Source organism: Besnoitia besnoiti, chromosome VII (genome assembly GCF_002563875.1).
Source record: "Besnoitia besnoiti strain Bb-Ger1 chromosome VII, whole genome shotgun sequence".
NCBI lineage: Eukaryota > Apicomplexa > Conoidasida > Eucoccidiorida > Sarcocystidae > Besnoitia > Besnoitia besnoiti.
The window spans coordinates 2,765,148-2,789,246 of NC_042362.1; the positions used below are offsets into that span (position 1 = coordinate 2,765,148).

The 24,099-nt window shown below is 55.9% G+C and overlaps 3 protein-coding genes across 3 annotated transcripts; all 3 read right to left on the reverse strand.

Annotated features, from left to right (window-relative positions):
* Nucleotides 1–2,463: 2,463 nt before the first annotated feature.
* Nucleotides 2,464–4,512, reverse strand: BESB_079990 (Ran-interacting Mog1 protein; the record flags this gene model as incomplete). Its single annotated transcript, XM_029366361.1, has 5 exons — nt 2,464–2,609; nt 2,840–2,928; nt 3,135–3,239; nt 3,554–3,670; nt 4,445–4,512. The coding sequence occupies 5 exons, from the start codon at nt 4,510–4,512 to the stop codon at nt 2,464–2,466; spliced, it is 525 nt and encodes a 174-aa protein (XP_029217792.1).
* Nucleotides 4,513–7,831: 3,319 nt separating this feature from the next.
* On the reverse strand, nt 7,832–13,187 carry BESB_080000 (uncharacterized protein; the record flags this gene model as incomplete). Its single annotated transcript, XM_029366362.1, has 7 exons — nt 7,832–8,599; nt 8,876–9,161; nt 9,465–10,227; nt 10,650–10,708; nt 11,107–11,476; nt 11,829–11,949; nt 12,549–13,187. 7 exons carry the CDS (start codon nt 13,185–13,187, stop codon nt 7,832–7,834), a joined length of 3,006 nt encoding a protein of 1,001 aa, XP_029217793.1.
* A 4,538-nt stretch (nt 13,188–17,725) lies between these two features.
* BESB_080010 (phosphoglycerate kinase PGKII) lies at nt 17,726–21,319 on the reverse strand (the record flags this gene model as incomplete). Its single annotated transcript, XM_029366363.1, has 6 exons — nt 17,726–17,984; nt 18,348–18,550; nt 18,830–19,033; nt 19,464–19,654; nt 20,035–20,736; nt 21,238–21,319. The coding sequence occupies 6 exons, from the start codon at nt 21,317–21,319 to the stop codon at nt 17,726–17,728; spliced, it is 1,641 nt and encodes a 546-aa protein (XP_029217794.1).
* Between the last annotated feature and the right edge of the window lie 2,780 nt (nt 21,320–24,099).

A 24,099-nucleotide genomic window follows, 5' to 3' on the forward strand; every position in this document is an offset into this window, starting at 1 on the left:
TGTGTGTGCAATGGCAGCAAACCGGTGCCCGACCGTGTCGTTCCCGGCACTCGTCCACATTGAATCGTCTATTCTTAGGATGTGTGTGTTGATGGCGCGTATGTCTTTGGCTCCCGAAGATGTTCTTAGTTCCACGGCCGATGTGCTTATGAGTGGTTCCGATTCAGAACTCTTCGGACACCGGAGATCCGCTTCCGGTGCTTTCGCGGTAACCCCCAGTCATTTTGACATACACAGGGGGGCTCCCGTGAGAGGCTCGCAGTGACGCGTTCTGTTATGGTCAGTGTTTGTGATCCGAGAACTCGCCTGCACGACGCTTATATGTACCTTTTTTTCACACCATATATAGGCGAGCGCGTCATACTGTTGTGGGATATATATTACCTTACGCTACGCTTGTATGTCACCGTGGACGACTGTGACGATTGCTATGCAGTCGTATTGTCTCTTATATTTCTCGATGTGGTGTCCCCTCGTGCTCCTTGTCCTGTTCAATCAGGTACCGAGGGGAACTACGCTTTTCTTGTCTTCGTTCATCGTTTCCCGCTATTATGTGACGCCAGTCGTTGGTTTCATGTGCTGAGACTTCCCCCGTTCTTCAATACCGTTCGCCGCTCCAATGTGGAAGCCGCTGCTCTTATTGAGGCGTTCTCGCAGGGCCCCGGCTCCACAACGAAAAATCATGTCACAGCAAGTCCATTTTATCCATTTTATTGTAGGATCACTTTAGCTGCACGTGCACTGCGAGTGCGACATTGGGATGGTATCTGCTTCAGTAACCGGAACACGCCAATCTCATGACGCCGTGGAATTGCTGGTTAAGAAGCCACTTGAAAAGACGTTGTCGACGATGTTCGCGTGGCAGTTGCCAGCGGGCACAAGCATCACAAACGAGTATACTCACGCTTACTTTTTCGCGGCTGCCCTTACAATGCTCCTGTTGCCCTGGCAAGTTCGACAGACTTCTCTTTCTAGCCAAGCTGCGTGCCATAGCGTTCAACTGTTCCATCTCGAACTGCAGTGGCCGCGGGATGGAACAGGCACGAGTTTCTCCTTTCCCAGGTAGTTCTGCTTCACGGTAGTGTTCTCCTTCTGCCCTGAAGCATTCGGCGGCAGCTGTCGCAGCTCTCCGTAGAACTGCTGCATACTACAGGAACCCATATGTCGCGCGAGCCGGAGTTAACATCCTAGCTACAGTAACGCCTGCGATCAAACGGCTTGTGCAGGCCCGCGGACCGCACCACTAGGATGATAAGTTGACCACTGTATGAGCTTTTACCTACAAAACGCGATAGTTTGTGTCTCTGGCAGTGCGTTAAGTGTTGCTAGTCAGTACCTCTCTCATCAGAAAGTACATATAGGAATCTCGAAGACTTGGCTTAGTGCAAAATCTTTACTCTTGTGAGGGCATCCGGACGTCGTTCAGTGCGCAACAAAAATTGTGTCGAGCTCACCCGGGCACTCAATTGCAACAGGGAACCTGAGCTACGGCCTCACAATAGATCGAAGAAGCCCATGGAAGAATAAGCATCTTGAACCGACATGAAAAAAGAGCCATCCGGTGTGCTGGATAAGCACGCTCCGTTCGAAAAGCAAGCAGAATCGCGCATGGAGAGTCAAATGCACCCCGACTGTGCCAGAGTCACACCACGAATGAGGATGCTTGCCGGTTCAAGAAGTAAGCGAAGAGCGGCAACCAGATGCTTTCACGAAGGTAAACACTATGTGATTGGAGAGAGCGGGCGTAATGTACAGTTTTACACAAACTGCCTCGCGACGACTCCAGCAACTCGCATTTGACGGTATGCACTACGGGAATGTAGGCCGTGGCACGAACGAAATGTTCCTCGTCAGCATGTTTGTTCGACCGTACGTCTGCAGGTGCGGCGTGCCTTGGCGCTGGTGAAGTGTCGTCCTCCGTATCACCTGCAATAACAACCGTCAATTCCCACACACGACCCGTAACGCCGCTCATCTATCATAATTTACGAACTCTACGCCTGGAAAGAGGCCGCATCAGGAACATCGTTTCAAAGTCACGCCGCTAGCCCTCCATCGCCAACTGTCTCAGCACTCGGCACCCGGATGCGACCGCTTCGGCGTGACAGACGTGTTGGTCGATAAATATATACATATATATTTATGTGCCCGCCGGTACGAAGAAAGTAGGCGAAACTCCAGCCGTTCCATTGACAGGGCTGTCTGCGTCACCGGATGGTAGTAAACACCACTCTACCGGTAGCGTCTGGAAGGTTCCACAAGCGCCGCGACTCGCCCTGATGCTTTACGATAGTAGCCAGTCGCCGCCAAGATGCGAGATAGATTGCCAAATGCACATACCATCAGTCGGTCTGATATCTGTCTTACTTGAGATATTCCGCCATCCCAAAAAGTCAGAACTGTTGGTATGCCGTAGACATCAGAACATAACTTACGCTAGTGCTTGACCGCGGAGTTGCACCTTCACACGAAAAGGGAGTACTGGGCGATGACGAAGGAACTGATCAGTTCCTCGAACAGCAAAGCATCTTCCGCCTCAGCCTTCGACACGCATTGTGTGTCGTCGCACGGCTCGCCATACAAAGAAATAAGGATCTCTGCGTTGTGGTCTGAGCAGATCACGACACAAGGGTCGAAGCCGACAATAAATCACCGCTTCCCCGGGCCAAGCACATCAGCTGAAACCGCATGACGGCGGATTTTGTCCCACACGGAGACATAAAGTTATGTTTTTGGTGCCTTGATTAGTCGCTGTCCCTACCCTTGAACAAGCAGACGACGGTTCTTCATCTCCGGGTCGGGCGCTGTGACACAGCTGCACAGTTGCTGAGGCTTTTACCTGGAATTCTAATAATCACCATTTGCACGGGCACTTGCTTGGCATTATCCCGTTGTAGCTGTTGAACGCCTTTTGTCAGAATGACCGCACTGAGCTCGCAGAAAAAAACACACGCGTCCACAGGCAACAAATAGCTGCAACAAGTAGATCTGCGCGCGAATGTGCCGTACCCAGACTAGCGCACAACTAGGGAAAACAACAGATGAACTCACAGCCGACCTATGGATAGAGATTCCACGAATTGTTCTGCCCTGTCGCTGGCATCAATCACCCCAACGAGCAGGCACCATCTTACTGTTTCTCAGAGACTGGAATTCGTGCACTGGCCTTCCACATGGAACTGCTGACCAACTGGGCATCGGTGCTTCCATTCTCCTTCGCCAGGTCGCAGAAAAAAAATCTGAAAAACCAAAAACGACACGGCATCCAGATATTGAACCGGCGAAGTTAGTAACTATGACTCACACTGCGTAAACGTCCTGACGCTCCTCAGTGTAAAACGGAATTTCCGCACCGCTGGAAACAGTTCCATGTCGACCACACGCAACAGGGGCCTGAACAGAGGCCTTGACAGGCTGGAAGAAAGCGTGCGCCCATGAGGCCAGACTGAGACGCGGTACAGGGCCACACTTGCGCAGCAGTGTCTGCTTTCTTAGCAGAGGCGCTACATAGAAAATTGCAAATCCGCGGGAGTCGACATGAAGCTTTCTGTACCTGGCTGCATCAGCATCCGATACCGTTTCCTGGTACTCGACTACCTCAATAACGAGGCTTCGTTCACTGCTCATATCCATGAACACCTCCTGGTTGTCCGGCACTTGGCGAATTGAGCTGTAAAGAGAAAACAGGGTTCCTCGTGCCAAAATCCCGCAAACTGGCACTGTGCAGAAGACATACTTAGATGCGGCGAGGCCACGCTGGCTTCACCGTGTGGCGTGTTGAAAAAACTGCTCCTTGTGACGCCGGAGAAAAAGATACAACGGATCAACATATCCAGTGCACGTGTTTGTCTCTCAGTCAGTGGCAATTTCATTCGCAAGCTAGCTATACGCCTTTGAACATACCATGATGATACATGAACACACCTATTTACACAAACAAACAAGACAAGCTTTTACATGAAGAGAGGAATTGAGCAGCTTCAGGCGGTGACACGCACAAGGTTCCCCCACCGGAGGCTGAGAGACCTCGCGCACTGCAAAGCGGCGACGCGTTTACGCTGCAGTTGCCACCGAGGGGTGACGTCCAACCAGCACCGATTAGTTCAGCTCCAAGCAGAACAGTGAGTGCTGAAACAGGATGACGCAGATAGTTTCCCGTCAAGCACAGCGCCGCCAGCTGCATGCATATGAGCGGTAGTGTAATAGTAGTAGAAAACGCACTACAAAAGCAATGCCATTTGCACTGAATTTTTATTTCTGTATAATGGCAGTCAGGCTACAGCTACGCATACCCCACCCACCATACGAGTTTTTCGAGACACTTGGAACGCAGGGCAGCTTGTGTTCCTTTGCTGTAACTCCTCTGAGCTCCGAACAATTGGGAGTCCTCCCGGAGCGGTACGTCTTCGTTCACGCGTCGCCGCGAAGAATTCCTCGGCCTTACCTCACATCTTTGAAGGTCTCCGGTAGGTGACATGTCATAGCTCCCCCGAAAAGAGGTACACGGATCATCCGTGCTCGCAGTTGACAAGCAGCCATACTTTGTTTGGTGTGCTGCAAATGGCGTGTGAGTAGGAAGAAACACGATTCAATAAAGCATATGCTGGCCACGCGAGAGCCAACCTCTTGAGGACAGATCACGACTCTGAAGGGGGCAGCAGTCTCCAGATGTCGTGGGCGAAGTCTTTCGTGGTTGCACGCGAGAAACCAGAAACTTCAGGTAGCACGGCGACAGAGACGTGTCGTTCGACGTCGAACAGCCTGACGAGGCCCAGGTGTGATATTCCTACATCTATTTGAAGACCACGGGGTGTCTCCAGCGCAAGCTGCATGGGAGACACAAGCGTGTTACACCAGCATTTTCGGGCGTGCGAAGACGCATAAGAGCAAGCGCCAATGCGGATGGTGTCTGCTGTATACAGTGGCTGTGCACGTGACTGTGTCTCCCACAGCGAACTGGAGCAAGAAAGAAACATCTCGACGAACGCACGCTGTGTTTGTCAGGCAGCATGCGTGGATTCAATTCGATGAACGGGGAACATATTTTGACCCCAGCTCAAAGGAGACACGTACGCGGCGGGTGCCGCGAAAAAGGCTTTCGCCGCGGTCACGAAGAGGCTGTCGCGGACGCCGCAGGGACCCGTAGAGACGATCACAGGGGTGGGACTACCTTTGGCTATCTTGGTGGACGGCAAAGCGTACAGTTAACTTGGAAAAGACGCGTCAAAGATGTGTGTCGTACGAGCGCCCGGGAGTCGGATTCGGAGACGCGCACGGAGATAGCCCGCAGTTGACCATCGATTTTGGCGCGCATGTGCGCATGCATGGCTCGCCAGTAAACCGGTTCACAACCACGCTCGCACAGGAGAAGCAAGAGCGTCTGTCATATCGGTGCCACTTCTGGTTAGTTACGCACTATAGATCAAAAAGGTTAGGGCTTGATGGACATCTGGACGACGTAGATGCACTTCGTCATCCTCCGGTGTGCTAGCAGCTTCTACATGCAAGGAGTGAGCCGATGAGCGAAAAACCTGACAGACCTGCAGTTGATATTCCAGTAGTTTACCATGGTCTTTTTTTTACAAGTGCATGAGGAAGGGTCGCTTGCTTTGAGATGGATTTTTGCTGTTTTCCAAGTGGCAACCTCGTTGTCTTTCTTGATCCATCTTGTTGCCGCGACAGCCGCACCAGCTAATGCCGCTGGTACAGTGGCTAACTGTAGACACGTTTTTCCTCGCTGACAAACCATCGGCATGAAAACCCGATTGTGACAAGAAATAAGCCGCCTGATGGACAAAAAAGTCACTAGCGCATGCTATGTCCATTCTCTTCCACATTTTATGCGTAAAGTCTCGATCTCTGCACGACCGACGACGGTAGTCAGGAAGACAGGCGTTGCCGGTATGAGGCACGTGAGCAGTTGAGAACCTGAAATCGGTTAGTGAGGTCAAGCGCCACTACGCGCATATTGTAGAGTCACAAGGGAGATGCAGAGCAACACCATGAGATTGCAAACGGCTGGAGTGAAGATTTGTTTTCTTCAGACGCGTTCAAGCTGGTTTCTTCCAGTGGAGAGGTTATCCCGGTAGCGTACACATCCAGGAAACTTTCTCTTAGTTTAAAAAGCTGTTCGTGAATGAGACTGGGTAACTTCACACACGCTATACCGGTACGGTCGTTGCTTAGAGTGGTCCCTTCCGCTCCCCTCATGTCCTCCAAACGCCAGTATCCTTTCACCACTCAACACTTGCTTATCTAATACCCCTTACAGCCAAGTTTTTGTAAGCTTTCTCCTGGCGAGCTCCTGGCCGATTCTTTGGAAATGCTGATGGAGCAGTGAGCTTTAGCAAAGCGGTGAACAATAGCTGCTGCTAGACTGCCGAATCTGCGACTTCTCGAATAAAATAGCCCGTCACCTCCCAAGTGGCACTCGGAATCAAAACCTCAGAATATTCCTCGGACAGCGCATGAATTGTTACTACGGCAGTGCAGCTCCTCTGCGTCTTCACGAACAGCAAGAGTGGTTGGTAGGCGGAGTGAATATTCGATACGAACGCTAGCCACACAAATAACCAAGTAACTTTATTCATTGGCAGAATGAATAAGAGCACCGGGCGCCTTCTGTAGTCAGCACAGTTTCAGAAGCGCGGCCGAAGTTGATGGGTCTTTCGGACTAATTGTGATCGGTAAGCCTCTCTCTTTTTTAGAAATAGCACTGATGGCGCAAGCTCCCCGTTTCCCGGAGAGCGAGGTCGTGCGGCTCTTACCGTGCTGCCGAATTCGAAAAAGGACTGCACCGCCCCGCCCCCTCCCCAGTGGGGAGTCCGAGCCACAAAGGAATACACGGAATGTGGGAGGTTGATGACCTGATTTGTACTGGGTGCAGTCGCTTGTCGAGGCGTGTAGTGCCAGCTGGTCATCTAGAGCTGCCCGAGGACGCACATGGCTGTCATTCCAGCATTGTGCACCTCCAGGGCTTTTCCGCGCGAGCTTGAGAGGGCGACCTCCCTCGGTCGAGTTTCTTCAACACAACGGGAATACAAGAGCTCTATCTCGTCTACAATGTGCGTTTGCTGAAAATGACATCCTCTGTTCCCCCTGTGTCATCATCTGTCTGCATCTCTGAGCTACAACGGTGTCTGAAGCACCCCACCCGTCAATCCCAAATAGCGACCCAGTCCTGAAGCGGCCTGCATACCTTACCGGGCAAGTACCTCTAACACTCGGTAAAGCCGGGCCTTTCGGGTTCGGTTTGACAAGCCGTGAAAATGGACAAATAAATTCAGCACGTAAATATAAATAAACCGTTTGGCGACTTCGCCGAATCAAGCACTCGTCCCCATCCGTGAGCTAGAGACCGGTTCACACTGGAAATTCCGGAAGACACTTTCAACCGGTGGCAAGAGACACAGATGCCGGGGAGACACTGAGTCAAGTTTTATGGCTGATTTCCAAAGGGGGCGCGAGCGGGAACCGCCCCGCTCCGCAAGCGCTTCTACATCTCTTCCTCCTCGCGTGCTTGAGTCTTTTTTTTAATGACCGCATATCGCATTGATTCCGACAAGGCGACACCTTTCGCAAAGCTTCCGAGTATCAACACAACAGCAGGGAACGGAAACTTGCCGTGCCCTGCCGTCCGCAAGCTGCTGCATATGTAGGCGCAGCCCTTCGACGGGACCCGCACAGCGTCCAGCGTGTTTGAAATCCGCTGACGTGACACTGAGTGTCTGTTTCTGGGCCTCTTCAAGGAGCATATCAGCATCTTATGAACGCGCGTGTTCCCCATTTTCAGGCTTCACTGACTGTATTTCGCCCCGTGCCCAGCCGCTGGCTACGCAGTTTCGCCTTCGGGCATCGCACGCCTTTTCCGACGGCTGAGCGCGCTGCGGATTTCCAGACTCTGGAAACTCTGCTCAACCTCTCTATACGCTGCCCGCGTCTTTGGCGTCATCCGTGGCGTTGCCGAATCGCACGGCGTCCCCTTGGGCTCCTGATCCTTGTTGATTCCCCGCCTCTTCAGCGGCGGTGAAGGCGTGTGCTCGAGTCTTCCTGCGTTCGACGGGAGAGTCTGCAGGGCTGACACAAGCTCAGACGCTTCCCGGCGGCTGAGGAGGTCCTTGGGAGTCGAAGCGCGGCGGCTGCGGCCGCGCAGCGGTGTGGCAGCGTGCAGGCTCTCGGTGGGCTGGGATCCACCGATCAACGGAGGAGCGCTGGCATCAAATGCCTCCGCGTACCGGTCGCCTCGCCAGCTCGTTCGCGGGGTCCCAAAGTCCGACACAACCGTCGCACCAGGCTGAGCAACCCGAGGCCGGGATCCGGCTCCCGCTGCCTGAAATCCAGGCCCGTCAGAGCCCGACCCTGCTCTCTGGGGCGATGCAGCGGGGCTGGAAGACAGCCGTCGGAGAGACGCCAACGCAGTCGCCGAGGGCCTTCTGGACGAGGCAGGTGAAGCGACGGGAGAGAAGGACGACGACCGAGGCACGGATGAAGTCAGCAGGTGCGCCAGCCTCTCTGCTATCGCCTCTGCATCTCGGTGTGCCTCCGCCACAACATTGGGGGGAAGCTCTGACTCTTGCAGGAGACTGTAGGGGAAGACCGACTGCAGGAAAAAGGACAGGCCGCGACAACACACAACATAAACGTGTGGAAACGACGGCGGGAAAGATCCGTGGACTGGCTGGGCACGCAGTCGCATACCGGTGCCCGAGAAAAAGTGTTGACACGTATTCAGCCACGGAAACAAAACCCGAACGACAAAATTCTTCCTTCCTTGTCGATGGAAAAACCCGTGCCCCGTCCTGCAGTACCCCCATCGCACGGAAAACCATTTCATAGCGTGCTCGTATGGAGGGTTTACACTCGAATCCACACTCACATAGCTCTCTCGCCTCCACATCTCGAGTTTCTCGGCGAGTTCCTGGCGACAGCTTGCCACGTCTGCCGGATCATCAGCTTTCGCCAGGAATTCCAAGAGAGCGTCCCTCTCCAGCTCCTCCTGCCGCCGCTGGTGCTCATTGAACCCAAGGGCCGTGGGTCGCCGCGTGCGTGTCAACACGCCTCCTCCTGTCAGTTGCTGCTGGCGGTGATCCAGCCAGGCTGCCTGGCCTTCGCCGGGTAAAAAAGCCAGTCGAAGCATGTCCAGCACGGTCAGCGGCTGCAGCCTGTAGACATCCGAGACGTCGAGTTGCACATGGACACGGACACACTTCACACGATGGTCAGGGCTGGTAGCCAGTGCGCCGATACGCGGCGCACGCGCGCGCAGTGCACACGCGTGCCAGATACGTCTCTTTCTGCGCACCCATGCTGAGGAACAGTGAATCAACAGAGGGGATGCGAGACAAAGCGGCGACCGTCATCAACTGGTCGACTGCGAGGCAACACGGGAATCCCTACCCGCAGGAAATCGCCGAAACGCACATAGTGCTACGCGACGCCATCCGACAACAGGCCAAGTCACCTACCATTGCGAGATGCGAAAAAATGAGGATTTGAACGTCTTCACCATCTCGCGCAACTCGGCCTCCTCTTGCGCTTCTTCGCTGACTTGTTCCTGCCGCACAGATTCCGCTAACGTTCCTCTTCTCCCCTGAGGCTTGCCCTCCCCCGTTTCGTCCAGGTCTTCTTGCTCCGAGGCCCATAGAGGCCCGTTCAGGCGGAGGCACTCAGGAAGTCTGTCATGCGCACAGCACTGCCGGGCTGCCTGGAGCTGGAGCGATTGAAGTTGCAGGTGTTTGCTGTGCCCACTGAGGCTGTTTGCGCGTCTTCTGCTGCTACTCCTCCCTCGGTTTTTCATATCACTTGGACTCGAAGGCAACCGTGAGACGGCGCCAGTCGAGTCTCGGGCTGGAGACAAACTCCGACCCGGCGTCTGCGCCCCGCCTTCGAACTCGCTCCACAATTCTTCTTGCCGAAGAAAAAGAAGCCGGAAGGCCTCGGAGGTCGTGATCTGCAGCTTCTTCGAAGCAAGTTGCTGTTCTTCGTCAGCTCTCACCACGACTGTGGAAGCCAGAGACGAGCCCGCAAGCCGCCGCGGGCCTGCCACAGGTCCGCACGCCGAGTGCGAGAACAAAAAGCGACGGAGCCACCGACGGTGGTATGCTTTGCACGCGCGCCAGTTGTTCTTGACGTAAATATACGTTGTGCGGCCTTCAGAGGAGACCCACATGCTGCTGCTCACTTGGCCAACTAGAGACGCCCCTCCCAAGTCGAATTTAGAAATCAGATCTGTGCGGAAGAAGACCGAGACAACACAGCAGGTGGACGAAAGCACGAGATGAGATCGCCGGCGCAGCGCCGGCACTACTCCACCAGTTATGGAAGTACATCGCATTGCACTGGGAAGAGGGAGACAGTACGAGAAATCCAGGTGAGAAAAAACGTGTGTCGCCACGAAACAAAAATGGGAAGCCACGCAAAAGGTGAGGCACGAGCTACGAGGATGGGGAACCGGTCACTTGGCCTGACCTCAGGGAGAACTCTAGAATCTCAGGTCGACGAAGGGAAGCTTTTTAACGTTCGAAACCCTCACGTCTCGAGCCACGGTCGTTGCCGCGTTAAAATTCATGCGCACTGCCTGGTCGCAGCCTTGCTAGTCTCCCACACACCAGCAAAACGACGGAGGCAGAGCGTCCTTTCCTCATACTCACCGCTTCGGAACGAGGCATACAGATACCATGTCTTCGTCCTCATGAACATTTGAACGATCCTGGACACGAGGGAGCGACACGTCACAGGCGGGACTCGAGGATAGAGAAGGCAGCACATGAGAAACACCTCTCTACCCGCGACACGCCAGTAGATGCACACAGAACTCCGCGTGAAAGGCGTACAGCACTACTCGCCAACCCGCCTGTGCAAAAATATACAGAGACGACCTTCCTCTCTCAAAAAACACGACGCTTCTCAGACGACGCCCTGTGCAGTGAACATGGGCACACGCGTGGGTTCCTGCCCGAGGGCATCTCTGCCAAGATTCACGCTTGTCGCGACGCCGCAGACAGCCCGAATGAGCAGGCGCCCCCGCCTAAACGCTTTTGTCAGTCCGACCGGGAGCAACCGAGGTCTCTCCACTCCGGCAGCAGGGGCCTCCTTTTCTGGACTGACCAGTTGATCAGAGGTCCCTCCATTGCAGCGTCGAAGGAATAGACATGCGTGACGCCTTCGAGGTGATAAAAGGCCGACAAATCTTCTTGCTGGAAGCACATGCGACGCCGAGGAACTCTTCCGCCCGGACGCCCACCGCCACAGAGAGAGCCGGACGGCTCGCCGCGATTCGGACTCGCGCCCTGCACCACGCCCGTGCAGCTTCCCGCACTGCTGGAGTCCCTTCCACAGTGGTCGCTTTGTGGCGGAGAAAGAACCGAAGGAAGGACAGAAGGGGGGGGGATGCTCTCAGACTGGTTCATCTCTCGCCGAAGAACAGTTCGATGCGTCTCGAGAGAGAGGGAATACGCCTGCGGGCACTTCTCGATGCCTGCTCGGGTCACAAGAAGAAAACTCCACAAAGGCAGAACGAGCGTATGGCGGTCCTGAACCTCACAGAGCCTCCACAGGTTCTTGTTAAAATGCCAAAACGCTGGTAGCCGGGACTGGTTCGACTTTTCGCTCTCGGCAGTGTACTCATCAGGCTTCCTACCACGTTGCTAAGGCACAGCTCGAGTACGACACTGGCACTGTGAACGCGTGCAGAACCTCCGGCTAATGAGGTCCGTCGCATCTCGAGCTTTGCACACGCCGAAAAGAGAAAAAGATGGCTTTCCTACAAGATGCACGCGGGGCGTCCTCCGAAACCTCGAGTTCGTGGACACACTCGCAGAGCTGCATACCCAGACACGCCAGCCACGGTTGCTGGTAGAGAGCAATGCACGAAGGCGCCCCTCGCCCGCTCCCGAGGTCGAGGAAGACGCTGAACTCATCGCCTCCGTAGTGCCGCATGTACTGAACGACCTGAAAACACAGAGCACAGGCGCACTCAGAAATAGTCGGCATGCTACGGATAAACAGCAAGATCGCACTTCGGACTGTCGCAGAGGAGTTAGACACAAACCCTGAAAGGAACCCCGTGGCGAGGGGGGGGGGGGGGGGGGGGGGGGGGTCAGCATCCACGCGGTCCCGCCAGGTAACGTCGCAAGGGGCGCACCGCGTAGCCCTGCACCACACAGGGCTCGCATTCCGAATCGCGTTTCTGACATCCCCAAGTCAGGCACAGCGATCAACGCACCCCGCAAGGCGCGTGGATACGGTTGTGACCCAAGAGGTTTCCACAGCTCGAAATGCCTTCCCGCCAATTAACAAACTGCGGAGCAAAAAAACGAATCCACCTCCCTTTCTCCCCCCCCCCCCCCCCCCCTCCCTTCTGCCTCGTGAGGCGACTTGAGCCGACGGCGCACCGCTGCTTTCCCGCGGCGGTGAACGCCGGCACTCCTGGATTTTTGGGTGCGCATCATTGGAAGACTACTTTCGGAAAGCAAGTCATCTTTTGGTCGCTTGTCACATGAGACGCGGCGAACGCAGCGGACCTCGCCCAGCCCTTCGGCAGGACGTACCTGGCGAACGGAGCTCTCAACCATCTCGCCGTACATTCCAGCGGTTGACGTAGCCACCTGTGCCGCACATCCGCGGTAGAGGAACGCAGTCGGCCTCTCTTTGCTGTCGCCTCCCAAGTCATAAACCCTTGCCGCCGCCTCAGCAACGTCGTTCATCTCTTCCATTACCCGCATCCGCACGGCTGCGGCCTCATCTGCCATGACTGGGTCTACCGCTCCTGGCTCACTCGCGCTGCCTCCGAAAGATAGAGCCGCAAGCGCGCTCGGGTCGTCGAGCTTGAGAGGCTTCGGGCCTCGGGAAGAGCTACGCATCCTTCCACGCTCTACAGACGTCCGCGCGTGGCGCGACCGCGACATAGGCGAAGAATTAGATGCGCTGCGGCAAGAAGTGTGGCAGGTACGCTCGTGGGCGTCACGAGAAATCAGCGATTTCGTGTCAGTCTGATCTATTGCATGCTGCTCCTCCGCAACCGCCGACAGAGCTGGGTTCTCCGGCTTGCCCGAGAGAGTGCAGGCTGCAGACTCCGGTGGGGGGGACAGTGCGTGACGCCTCAATGTTTTGGAAGATGGCTCGCTCGGTGAGGCAGCCCACGCAGTAGCCACAGCGGCCCCCTGGACACGGCGGGCAGGGAAGGGCATGCTGCGGAACGGGGTGGCAAGAAAGTGCTCCGATATCCCAATTTACCAGAGACACAAAATCATGTAACCCGTGACCAGTGCGCGAGAGCATCCAACTCGGTACCTTGGGACGCCGGAGGGCAATGCGGTGCGATACTGCGTTGTGAAGGAGGTTTTTTTCACACACATCGCAGAGGAGAAGCGTAACGCTTCACCCGAAAGACCTCAGCTGACAGCTTCCCACGACACACCAGCGCTTCGGTTGCAAGAGCCACGGGCAAGCGCAGTGGAGGCCCTCCACACGCAAGAGGGCAATAGACACAGTAAAATGTTGCCTGGTATTCAGCAAGCTACCATGTGGCGTCTGTTTTGAGGAGACTGGCGCTCATGTGTCACCTCGACCCGCAGCCAAACGGAAGAGAGCCCATGTAACGGGTGAAGATAGCCGATGGCTGAAGGAGAGAAGGACAACCCGGGAAGACAGCAGACTCCAACGGCCAGGAAGGGTCTCCCTCAGGGGCTGCTCATACGGTGCTAGCGTAGAGCTCTCTGAGTTCCCCCACGAGTAAAAGACGTGCAATACATGGCGGAAGATAAGATGTATCTAAGCTGGTCCTTGAATCACACTCGAAAACCTTGGGAAGAGGTAGTCTCGGAGACACCAACAGCTGTTTGGGTCTAGAGGTTGCTAACTCTCACGCGCATGCAAGGCACAACCACCAGTCCACCCGCCTCGCTGAGCATCAGCCGAACGCTGCGGAACAGCACGGTGCAAGCGTACGGTGTCAAGGCCAAACGAGAAACTGACGCAGATAATGAACGCGGCCTGCCGCGCGGGACTGTCCTTCTATTTGCGTATTCACAAGCTATTTGTGTTGATGGATTGGACGTCGCTGGCCTTGCAGATTCATTTTTCATCTCGTCGCACATACCTGCCACAAGTCTCCCCTGCAGGCGGACCCGCGACACGTGTTCGCCCAGTGTCCGGCGGCGACGTCGTCTGTCGAGACGAAAAACCACAATACACGTTGGGCAGGCCCAGAAAGCCAAGAGAACACCATGGGAGGTGCACGAAACCGGGCACCCCCTCCGCAAGGGAGGCAGTGGTGGCGACCTGCCTCTTCCCTCAGCAGAAGTCGGTGTAGCAGCCGAGTGCAGAGGCAGCCCAATAAGGGTGTGCGTCGGTAAAAGGCAAATCACGGCAAGACTTTGGTCAGCAGCATCACGACCGCTGTGGACAGCTTGTTTGCCAGCCAGCCCAGGAAGCCTAGTTTATTTGCATGCAACCGCGGTTGCGCCCGCCCTGTCTGGAGGAGTCACAATCGTCACACCAGCTATCCCGAGCCCGCGTAGCTGCAGCTCTGAGTTCTGACCAGTATGTGTGTGTGTGCGTCCCGCCGTCGGGTGCCACTTGGATGACTTGATTGTGTGGAGTCCGCCGCTTCGCACCGGCGCATAGCTCTCCCCGAGCGGGAGGGCCGCCAACAAGACCCGCGGTGACTTAGTTTGGTAACAGGCTGCGACGCGGACGGATCGAGCTATCTAACTGTGCATCCTTTTTTGACTGGAGAGCCTGTGCCACTGGTGAAGAGCTCAGGGATAAAAAGAGGAAGAGAGGGGGGTAACGGGGGGCGGCTGTTGGGGGGGGGTCATGGCGAAAGAGGTCTATTTGTCTGTGCGTCCCGTATACGGTACCGGATTTCGCAGTCCAGTCAGATGGTATCCGCGTACGCTGGCGCGGACAGCTGTTCTGTACACATCTGACTTGATCTGTGGTGTTTTGATTCCGCACTTGGCGCGAAATCCCGCTCCTCTCTCCGTCGAATCAGGAAGCTGACAGCGTAGCTCGCGCCCTGCAACTTGTGTTCTTCCGTTTGGCGAGAATGCTAGTCCCTTCGGCTGCCGCCCTCTTGCGACGTTAAGTGCCGGAAACGCCGATTCGACGCCTGCCCCTGCTCCACGCGCATTAGAGCATTTCCCGTTGCGGGGTGGCCTCACTGAGTCTCGAATACGTTTTTGTCTTGCCGCCTGGCACGATAATGCCCTGCTCTTTCCGAGTGAGAAACGCGACCTTGTTTTCGCCGGTGCCGCGGCCTTTGGTAGATTTCGGGGCTTCCGCCCCGAAATCTACTTTACCTGTAGCAGCTGGCGGCAAAATAATGGTGACCCTGCTGGCTCGATTCGGAGCACTCCTGACTGCCCTCAGTTGCTTCTCGGGCAGCACCGAACGGTCGGTCAACAGTGGTCGATCTCCCCCTTTGGTCTGCGTCTGGGTGCGGATCCGCAGTGGGCGTCTCGCATGCTTGGTGTGGATGCAGATTAACGATCCATCACCTGCTGCTCGTACTGCTGACCTGCCTGATGGTGCGCCTCCGGAGGACAACGCCAGAAGCACCGTGACGGCTGAGGCAGACGAGCCGCCACGCTCATCCGCAGAACACGCTGTCTCGTGCTTCATGCCTTTTGCCGGTGGAGCCGCCAGCAGCACGGCATCGGCCCCAGACCGTTTGGCGGCGGCATGAAACGCGACGTCTTGTGCCGCCTCGTCTCCTCCCAGTGTGCCAACTGGTCTGCCAGGCAGCACTGGGCGTCTGTGTCCGCGGACGTGCGTGTCTGCGTTGATCTGTACTCAGTCGCGGTGAAACGTACCAGCTCTGCCGTGAGGAGGGTTCTCGACGACTGGCGAGCGCTTAGCATAACCGGATATGCACATGAGGGCGATTCGCATAGCTAGAAGAGCCACTGGACAAGGTGGCGAGTCTCGTGTTGATTCCTGAGCGCGTGAGTGGCTTGGCTATTCCCTCGTGGTTTGCGCGCAAACCTGGCATGCACCTTCGACGCCCGCGTTGTGTGCCTCTGAGGTGGCGAACCCCGGCGTGTACTCAGCTGCGTGAGCATAGCTGCGATGCCGTTCCGTCGAGTGCACCATCAGACACTGGGGGCCTCACTAGCACCGTGTATCTCTCCGGCCTTGGCACGGTGACCTACGGAGAGATAGCAATTGCGAGACTGCGGAACGAGTCCAGCAGAATCCTAAAGCTCTGGGAGTGTGAAGAGAAATACATAGCCTGGAGCGTTGGGGTGCAAGCTGCAGAGCAGGCGGTCGTACCAACGAAGTCACAAACCAGGAGATGGTTTCTGGCTGCAGGGAACGTATTCCGCATGAAAGCAGCAGCATGCCTGCAGACCGCTGCCGGTACGGAGAAGAGGACCGCATGCATAGCTCAAACGCTGCGCGCAGCGGCCGTGACATTGGGAGAAATGACTGAAGGCACTGCAAATATGCCAGAGATGCCTCGTCAAGTCATAGGTTTAGGGTTTAGGCCCTCGGCTGGATGACAAGAACTGAGTTCAAGGATTTCCCACGCCACCTAGGCGCGAGGTAGCCACGAGCGCACGCGTTTTTGACGTGCGGTACCAACCTTGTAAAGAAGCTGGTTGAACATATCACAGGACACTCCCTTTAGGTCCCCAGAGCATTCACTGTTATTCGTAGGCACCGCTTTGGCGCCCGGTAGAGGAGCATAGCATTCTCGTACGCTATCGAGCGTTTGGCCTAAACACCTGAAGGTGCATCTACAGTGAACTACTTCCACGTAGAATCGCGCATCATCTTCATCTTGCCTACCTTTCCCCTCTTCTAACAACGCGTGAACGGGCCTCAGGGCAGTAACTTTTCGGCAGCCGGTCTACACTCCGGCAGCTCTGTTTTATCGGGATGTCGCGTTAGATACTTGCTTTTTTCGAAACGTCATCAACTGTTCGCGAATAAGGGCCACAGATCACCAACAACGGGAGATTCGACCCTTCTGTTGTGCATTCATTCCACTTGTAGGACAGGGCAAGACCTATGCGGTGAAAGAAAGGGAGAAAGCAGCTAACTGCGCTACTACAGTGTGTCGGCGCGCATGGACGTGAACGCCGGTTGTGTAGCCCACGCGACCTTCGTCCAGCTGCAGTGGAAGGCTTCGTGTACAAGAGTTCAGGAGAAGAGCGTGTTGTGGAATATCTTTGTTCGCTTGTGATCAGCGAGGTGTTCACGCCCCACGTCGTGAAATCACAACAGTAAGATTGTGGGTCGGCATCTGGTTCCCACCCTGTATTAAAGACGTCATGACACTCATCATGAAGGCGCTGCTGGGTCATTAGTTGGACACAAATTGTGGCGCGACGGTACGCTCCGTCATGTGGACTCGGACCACTCCCGGTCGCACCCTCGCTGTACAAGCTATAGCCTGGCGCCGAGTTGTCACACTATCAACAAGCAGCACGGTTTCTACAATCATTCGAGCAGCGGGCACGCAGGTGCGTCGATGGCTTCGAGATATGTGGAGCCTATGTATCTCGATCAGTAATGCATCCAAAAATGAACCTTGTGCAAGCAAACTTTGCATGCAGCAACGCCTCCCACCTAGCCAGCAGTTCCAGACGAATGGCAGACAGCAGCCCGGGACACAATGCAGGAACCAGGCCAGCAAACGAGACTCTTCGCCGCTGGCTTAGTGTGGCACCGTTGCACAGTATTCTAGTCTGTGCGAACTGCCAATCACCCCGTGTCGTCACTTTGTTACGTCTTCGACGGACAGTGCTGCGATTCCTGGCAGTTCTTTGCCCTCGAGCAGTTCAAGTGACGCTCCACCTCCTGTGGAAACGTGAGAGAACTCGGACGCGAGACCGAGTCGCTCGACAGCTGCAACGGAATCTCCGCCACCAACAATCGTGGTAACTCCCCGTCTGGTCATGCTGGCTAGAGCTCTCGCAACTTCTTGGGTCCCCGAAGCGAATGCTCCATATTCACACATGCCCATGGGACCATTCCTGTGAAGAACACAACAGCAGAAAAGGTTTTCTTGAAGCAGCAGATTTTGCTGTCTTGTTCGAAATTATCACCGGTGAAACATCACCCGTGGACGCCTCCGACGTCTTTGCAATACGACAGCCAAATATTAGCAACAGAACGACCAGCTTAGCAAGCAGTTTCAGGGGAAGCTGGTACAAAAGCTCTGCTCACAAATCTGTAGCATGCGGGTGTATGGAATGTAACAGCACAAAAATACCGGCGTAGTTCAGTTTCTTAGCGAGGGATTAAAGAAGCACCCGTATAAAATTTGCTACCTGTTCAATCCGAACCACGCGACCATGTCTGGCAAAGGGCTCCCCTGCCATTGTCACGCCTCCTACCAGAGAACCGTTTTACAATCCTGAAGCGCCTCGACAATTTTCTTTGTGGTTTGCGGCCCGTTATCCAGGCCCATCCAGCCACGAGGAATAGCACTAATAGGGACGACAGCAGGATGGGCATCTGGCGCGCAGCGCTCTGCAACGACGACATCTTCCGGTAGAATCAGTTCCACGCCGTTCTCTTTAGCCTGCGCTTCCAGCTCCTAAAACCGACAGATGGGAAGACGACAAGAAGGAAATGTACTCTGACCAACTTTTTGTCCGTTTGGGGGAGGAAGGGAGACGACTCTTCGAAAAGCAAAGACGGTTGCTACGCAAGTATAACGAAGGTGGGAGCCTGGCATGCCGGAAGATAAAACTCCTTTGCAGGGCCCACGCCTGCCAATCGAACCGCACCTCTTTTCGTACCACTACAACTTGTCAGTACGCCCAGCGGCTCTGCGACTTCGCTGACGGTACATGCCGTGTAAAGCAGCGCTCACCGCAGCAGACTCTAGCTCGTCATTCTCCACGATAGACGCCCCGACGTCGATGCCGCGCGCTTTGAAGAATGTGAATGCCATAGCGCCACCAATGACGAGCTTATCGACTTTCTGGATCAATGCACGAAGGACGCCGAGCTTTGAGGAGACCTTCGCCCCCCCAACCAAAGCCGCAAATGGTCGAGCCGGGTTAGCGATCACTGCCTGGGAACACCCACAACGTCCGTGAGCATACAGCGGGGGTCCCCTGTGCGAGGGCGCGCTAGAGTCCATTCCGTATCACGTGCACTGATGAAGGCTTGTGCACGGTGGCGACTGCCTTGCAGAGCAGATGGTGGGCTCGTATCCAGGTGGCTAAAACCCCCGCGCAGCAGCCTGGTTCCGCGCGGCAATGCTTTTCAAAATATGTAGCTGAACACGCGCTCGACCCCACATGTTATGCAGCGCTGGCAGGTTCGCCAGTCTGCGCTTCCAACGAGCGATGCACTCTCTACGGCAGGGCAGCGCATCCGCAGCAAATGGCCAGGTCACTAACGCGATCTCCTATTCCCGGGTGCCATTAAGTTGCGCATTAGTTCTCAAAGTTACATGACCGCCTAGAGGCGTACAGGGAGCTGACGCGACAGCGACTTACAGAGAGGTGCTCGAGCTCCTGGTGAAGAAGGAAGCCAGCGACAGAGGGCCGAAGGAACTCGGTAACTCCAGACGTCGATGAGTGAGCCCGATGGGCTGTGCCAAACGCGTCGTTCACGTACATGTCTGCCAGATTGGCGAGCTGCTGAGAGAGAGCACGGTCGTTCTTCGTCTCACCTTTCTCAAACCGAACTGCAGCACATGAAGCACGCCAGAAAACGGATACACGCCTGTAAATTCCCAGGTGAAGGTTACTCGACAGGGCAGGGGACTGGCTCGCCGGAAATCAGTTTTGATCCGCGCATTGGCAGGCACACTAGAGGCTGGCTCGCGTCCCGCGATCTCGAGCGTCCGCCGGGCACAGCGAGCATTCGTGTAACGTGATTGAGCCGCCCGTCAGCTGTCTCTCCGCTTAAAGCTACCCTCGTTTCCCTGCAGGACGGGTCTGAAGGCATGAGCCTGATTTTGCCCAGGGCTACCTCCTACGAGTGACCCATTGGGGGCGCCAGTCACCTTTGCCACGTGTGAGGCAGCAGATCCGTCCCTGGCATGCGGAGTGCGGTTGACCTCACCGTTTTCGAGAAGAAGAATGTCCCCTTTCTGCAGTTGCGACGCCATGTGTTCCACCTCTGGACCTACGACAGAAGGAGCCATGAAGACGCGGACGTTCCCGAGAAGGCTCTGAAGACGCTCGGCAACCGGTTTTAAAGAAAACTTCTTCCGATCTTGTTCTGTTTTCGGGCGGCCGAGGTGCGAGCATACGATGGTCTTTGCACCGCTGTCGACCAGATACCGTAGAGTGGGCAGGGACGCCCGAATGCGGGCGTCGTTGGCAATCCCGACCGCCTCCTCCCCATTATCTTTTGGCGTTACTTCCAGCGGCACGTTTAGGTCGGCTCGCACCAAAACCCGCTTCCCTCGTAAGTCTCCGGGACTCATGTTGTCAAGGCGCCGCCTTCCCAGTCCCCCTCCCAAGGACGCAGCCGTCGACTGCAGGCGGCTGCTGCTGAAAGACTTTCCTGCCGGGGTGGCGGAGCCGCGAGAATAGGCGGAACTACATCCCGTGCGAAACGCGCTCGGCGCACACGGTGGTGCCAAAAAGGCAACAGGAGGCGACAGGGGAACACCTGCTGCAGCGCTAGGGCTCCTTTGCAGCCGCCTCGCGTCCGAGGAGCCGCTCTGTCGAAGGGGAGGCAAAGAGAACTGCGAGACCGCGCTCACGGGCACCGCCGAGTAGATGAAGAGGCCCCGCGAAGGCGATGAGAGGGACACCGCTGTTTACAGCGATCGGAGGATCCACAAAGCCACAAGACACGCGACGAAAAAATGCAGCAGTGTGGATCGAGGCGTGTGGCTGGTCGTTTCAAACGCACCGCGTACGCTGCACTCGCCACAGCAGAGCCAGCACAAGCGTTAGCTCGTGTACCACAATCCCTGGCCGTGACCAGTCACGCACCCCAGCCTCAAGCCTGCACTCCGGCAGCAGCTAAATCGACTCCGAGCCGCCACGCGCGGCTTATCAAGCCTCTGCACTTCACCAAGAGCCCGTCCCTGCAACTAGCTGAGGAGGTGGGTTCGCTCATTTCCCCACGCCGGAGCTCGTGAGATTCACGGAAAAAGGCCGATCCTTAAGAGACTCCCCTTTTACTAGCGTCAGACGAGACAGGGGCAGCAGCGGTCGCGACCGTATACCGTTGTGACCGACCAGCGACAACGCTGCAGTTGCTCACGGCACACATGTCACGATTTGGTAAAGGGGGAGTTCAGAAACTTACCGCCGGATATGGGAAGTCGTGCAAGACAAGCCAACACGCCCAGGAGTGCAATCGGCGTCACGGGACCCGGTCGGACGCCCATAGTGGCTGATTTTGGGCACCGCGCGTGGTAAACTGTGACGAAATGCGAGCGAGCAAAACAGGCAGAGAGCTGCGCTTTGCGCTCTGCAGAAACGCGGCTGGACAGGAGAGACACAGTAGACACACGTGGCAAACTAAGGAGACGCATCGGGGTCCGCCGCAGGAGAGTCTCGCGGAAGATAGGTCTTCAGACCAGCCGTCCCCTGGAGGCCGCCTTGTGTCTCCGGGCGTGAATCGGTGTTTCCATGGATCGCCGGAAAGAAGTTGTCCTCAATATTTTCTCTTGGAAGCGGGTTGGGACCAAGACAAAATCGGAGTAGCTAGACTGCTGGAAACTGGAAGATTGCGAGAAACGGAAGGCGTGTGTCAAGCGCGCTGCAGGCCCGGAGCGTGCGTCGGAGGCACGGCACGGGAAGTCACTGTCGAGTCGTTCTTGTGCATGGATTTCGGAGGGAAAGGCCTACGAGTGATCAGAAGTCGGGTCTCGAGGAAACGGCCAAGCGAAAGGAATGCTTCGTAAGAGAGACAAACACATCTGTTGCAAACGTGTCGGTAGGCACCCCACCCGGAGACACGGAGCCTTCGGGAAGACATGAAGGCACACACTGCCGAGGCAAGAGATGCGAGACAACGGGCACATGCGCCTTGGCCGTGCTGTCGGCAGCCGGGCGACGACGGAAACACCGTTTCTGCGGCAAAGCGAGGCGTGTCCGTGGGTCTATGCCAGCATGTGGAGCGCTGGAGGAATTCACAGCTTGGCGTATGCAGCCATCTGCGTGCTCTTAACGGTTTCGCTCGTGTCCGCGGCTGGTGCGGTAGGCTCCTCGACCGTACTTAAAAGGGGTTGCTAACTGTGTTGTGTCAGGTAAGCAACCGGATGCCTTTGCTACGGCGATATTCTCTCGAATTTGCAGGGGACAGAAATGAGCGTTTTGCTGGTTGCCGCCGCGAAGCACCTCGATCGGCGCCGCGGGCAGGGCGGCGTGTACCCGGCCTGAACAACCCGCGATTCACGCGTTGTTCACCGCACTGGTCTCCGCTTCGCACGTTCCAGCCTGGACCCAGTGGCAGGATGATACTCTAAGAGGGCACTTCTTGCATGGAGTCCAGAGCAAAAGGAATAACGTACCATCACGACTGGGGTTCGCCTCGCATCGATACGGCGCGGTTTGCCATACGATATGCAGGGATTTTGCTCCGCACAGATTGCAAGTGGCGACAAAATAAAAATAGCGTCGCCTTCCATTCGTGAATCGCGACATAGAAGCGTAAAAATAGTGAACCGATGGGGGATGAACTCTCGCGTCGTCGCCACAGTCCCTCGTCCGGTGCAGCCGCGTTGGCAGCGGCTGCAAGTCTGACGAATTGGCACCGCCTGTTGGTTTTCACTGTATTCCAGTCCAGGGTTTGGTTGGCGTGACTGTTAGGTGGGAACATCGCACCCTTATCCGCTCAAAAATCCGCGCGCTCTCGAGGGCTGAGGCTCATAGCCGTCTACGAATGTCCTCTTTTCCATGTGATGTGTTTGCCCCTGCTGAACAGCACCGTAGTATTTTACCATTTTTTGTACACTCTCTGGAGACTCTGAGAGGCTGTCTGTCGGCACCTACTATGCAGCGCAGTGCGGATGCTGGTCCTCGTACCAGTGACTGAAATCGATGGTGTGGGAGCTCCTCTCTTAATTCGAGTTGACGCGGTGCCTCACGTCACGCACTGTATACTTCAGCTGACGAAACCGTGAACCTCCTGCCGCAGCAGGGCAACATGCGATAGACGGTAACGAGACCGCCAAAACGCGTGCTAAGCAGCCCCTGCCACAACAAGGGAAGCGGCTCCGGAACCAAGACACCTTGATTGGCTGCGAATTCGAGTGCTTGAGGCAACCAAGTCATTGCCTTTGGCTTTCTTGACTGTCGTCTCGCACGCTTTGGCATGAATGACTCCCGTTCAGGCTCAAGGGCGACAAGAGCTGAAGCCGGACTGAAGAGGTTCCTTACACTTACAGAGACCGGAGCTTGTTTGGTGAAACTGTCGGAGCGCGAATGCGATGTCGCTCTAGATCGAAGCCGAAACCTAACCAAGACTCACATTCATTCTTGCCATTCCGGCTTGGTGCCCACGAACATAGTTTTTCGGTAGCGGATAAGTTGGGAGAGTTTCGAGGCCACCACACAGCCGCTTTGGCTACAGTGTTTTCCTCTCGAAAGGAGCTGCGGATGTCCCTGGCACCTTTCAGTTGAAATGTTGCCTGTCCAGACGGCACGAGACCTCCTACGAAGGCGTCAGAGAATTCAAATTTCTGAGCGCCACCGCACGACTATGGGCGCCGTCGCTCCTGGCTCCCGACATCGAAACCGCCTCGCTTTCCGCTGGCAGACGACCAGTAGAGACACTTCCAGTAGATTTTTGACTATTCCCATTTCCGGGGAGGACGAGTGCGCAACAGAGGATCGCGTTCCGCGTGTGTGTGGGCACTTGTGACACAAAAGCCGGGTGATGCCGCATCTGCGGCATCGCAGCGGAGATGCAGGTTTGCAAGTCCCTCTCATTTTAACTGGAGAACGTGGACTGCGTCTGTTCAGACGGCACGGACGCGCGGCAGAACCCACTCCGTGTCGTGTGTTCTAAGCGAGCATTATGGCATCTTTCAGAGCCAGGTCTTCTTTTCTCGATAGGCTGTCTGCTAGCGATACGCCCACGGACGACGTGGAAGGCGTTAGTAGTCGAAAGAGAAGGTGAACCGCAAGAAGCTCCCCGCGGTGCCCTTCTTTGATTAGAAGG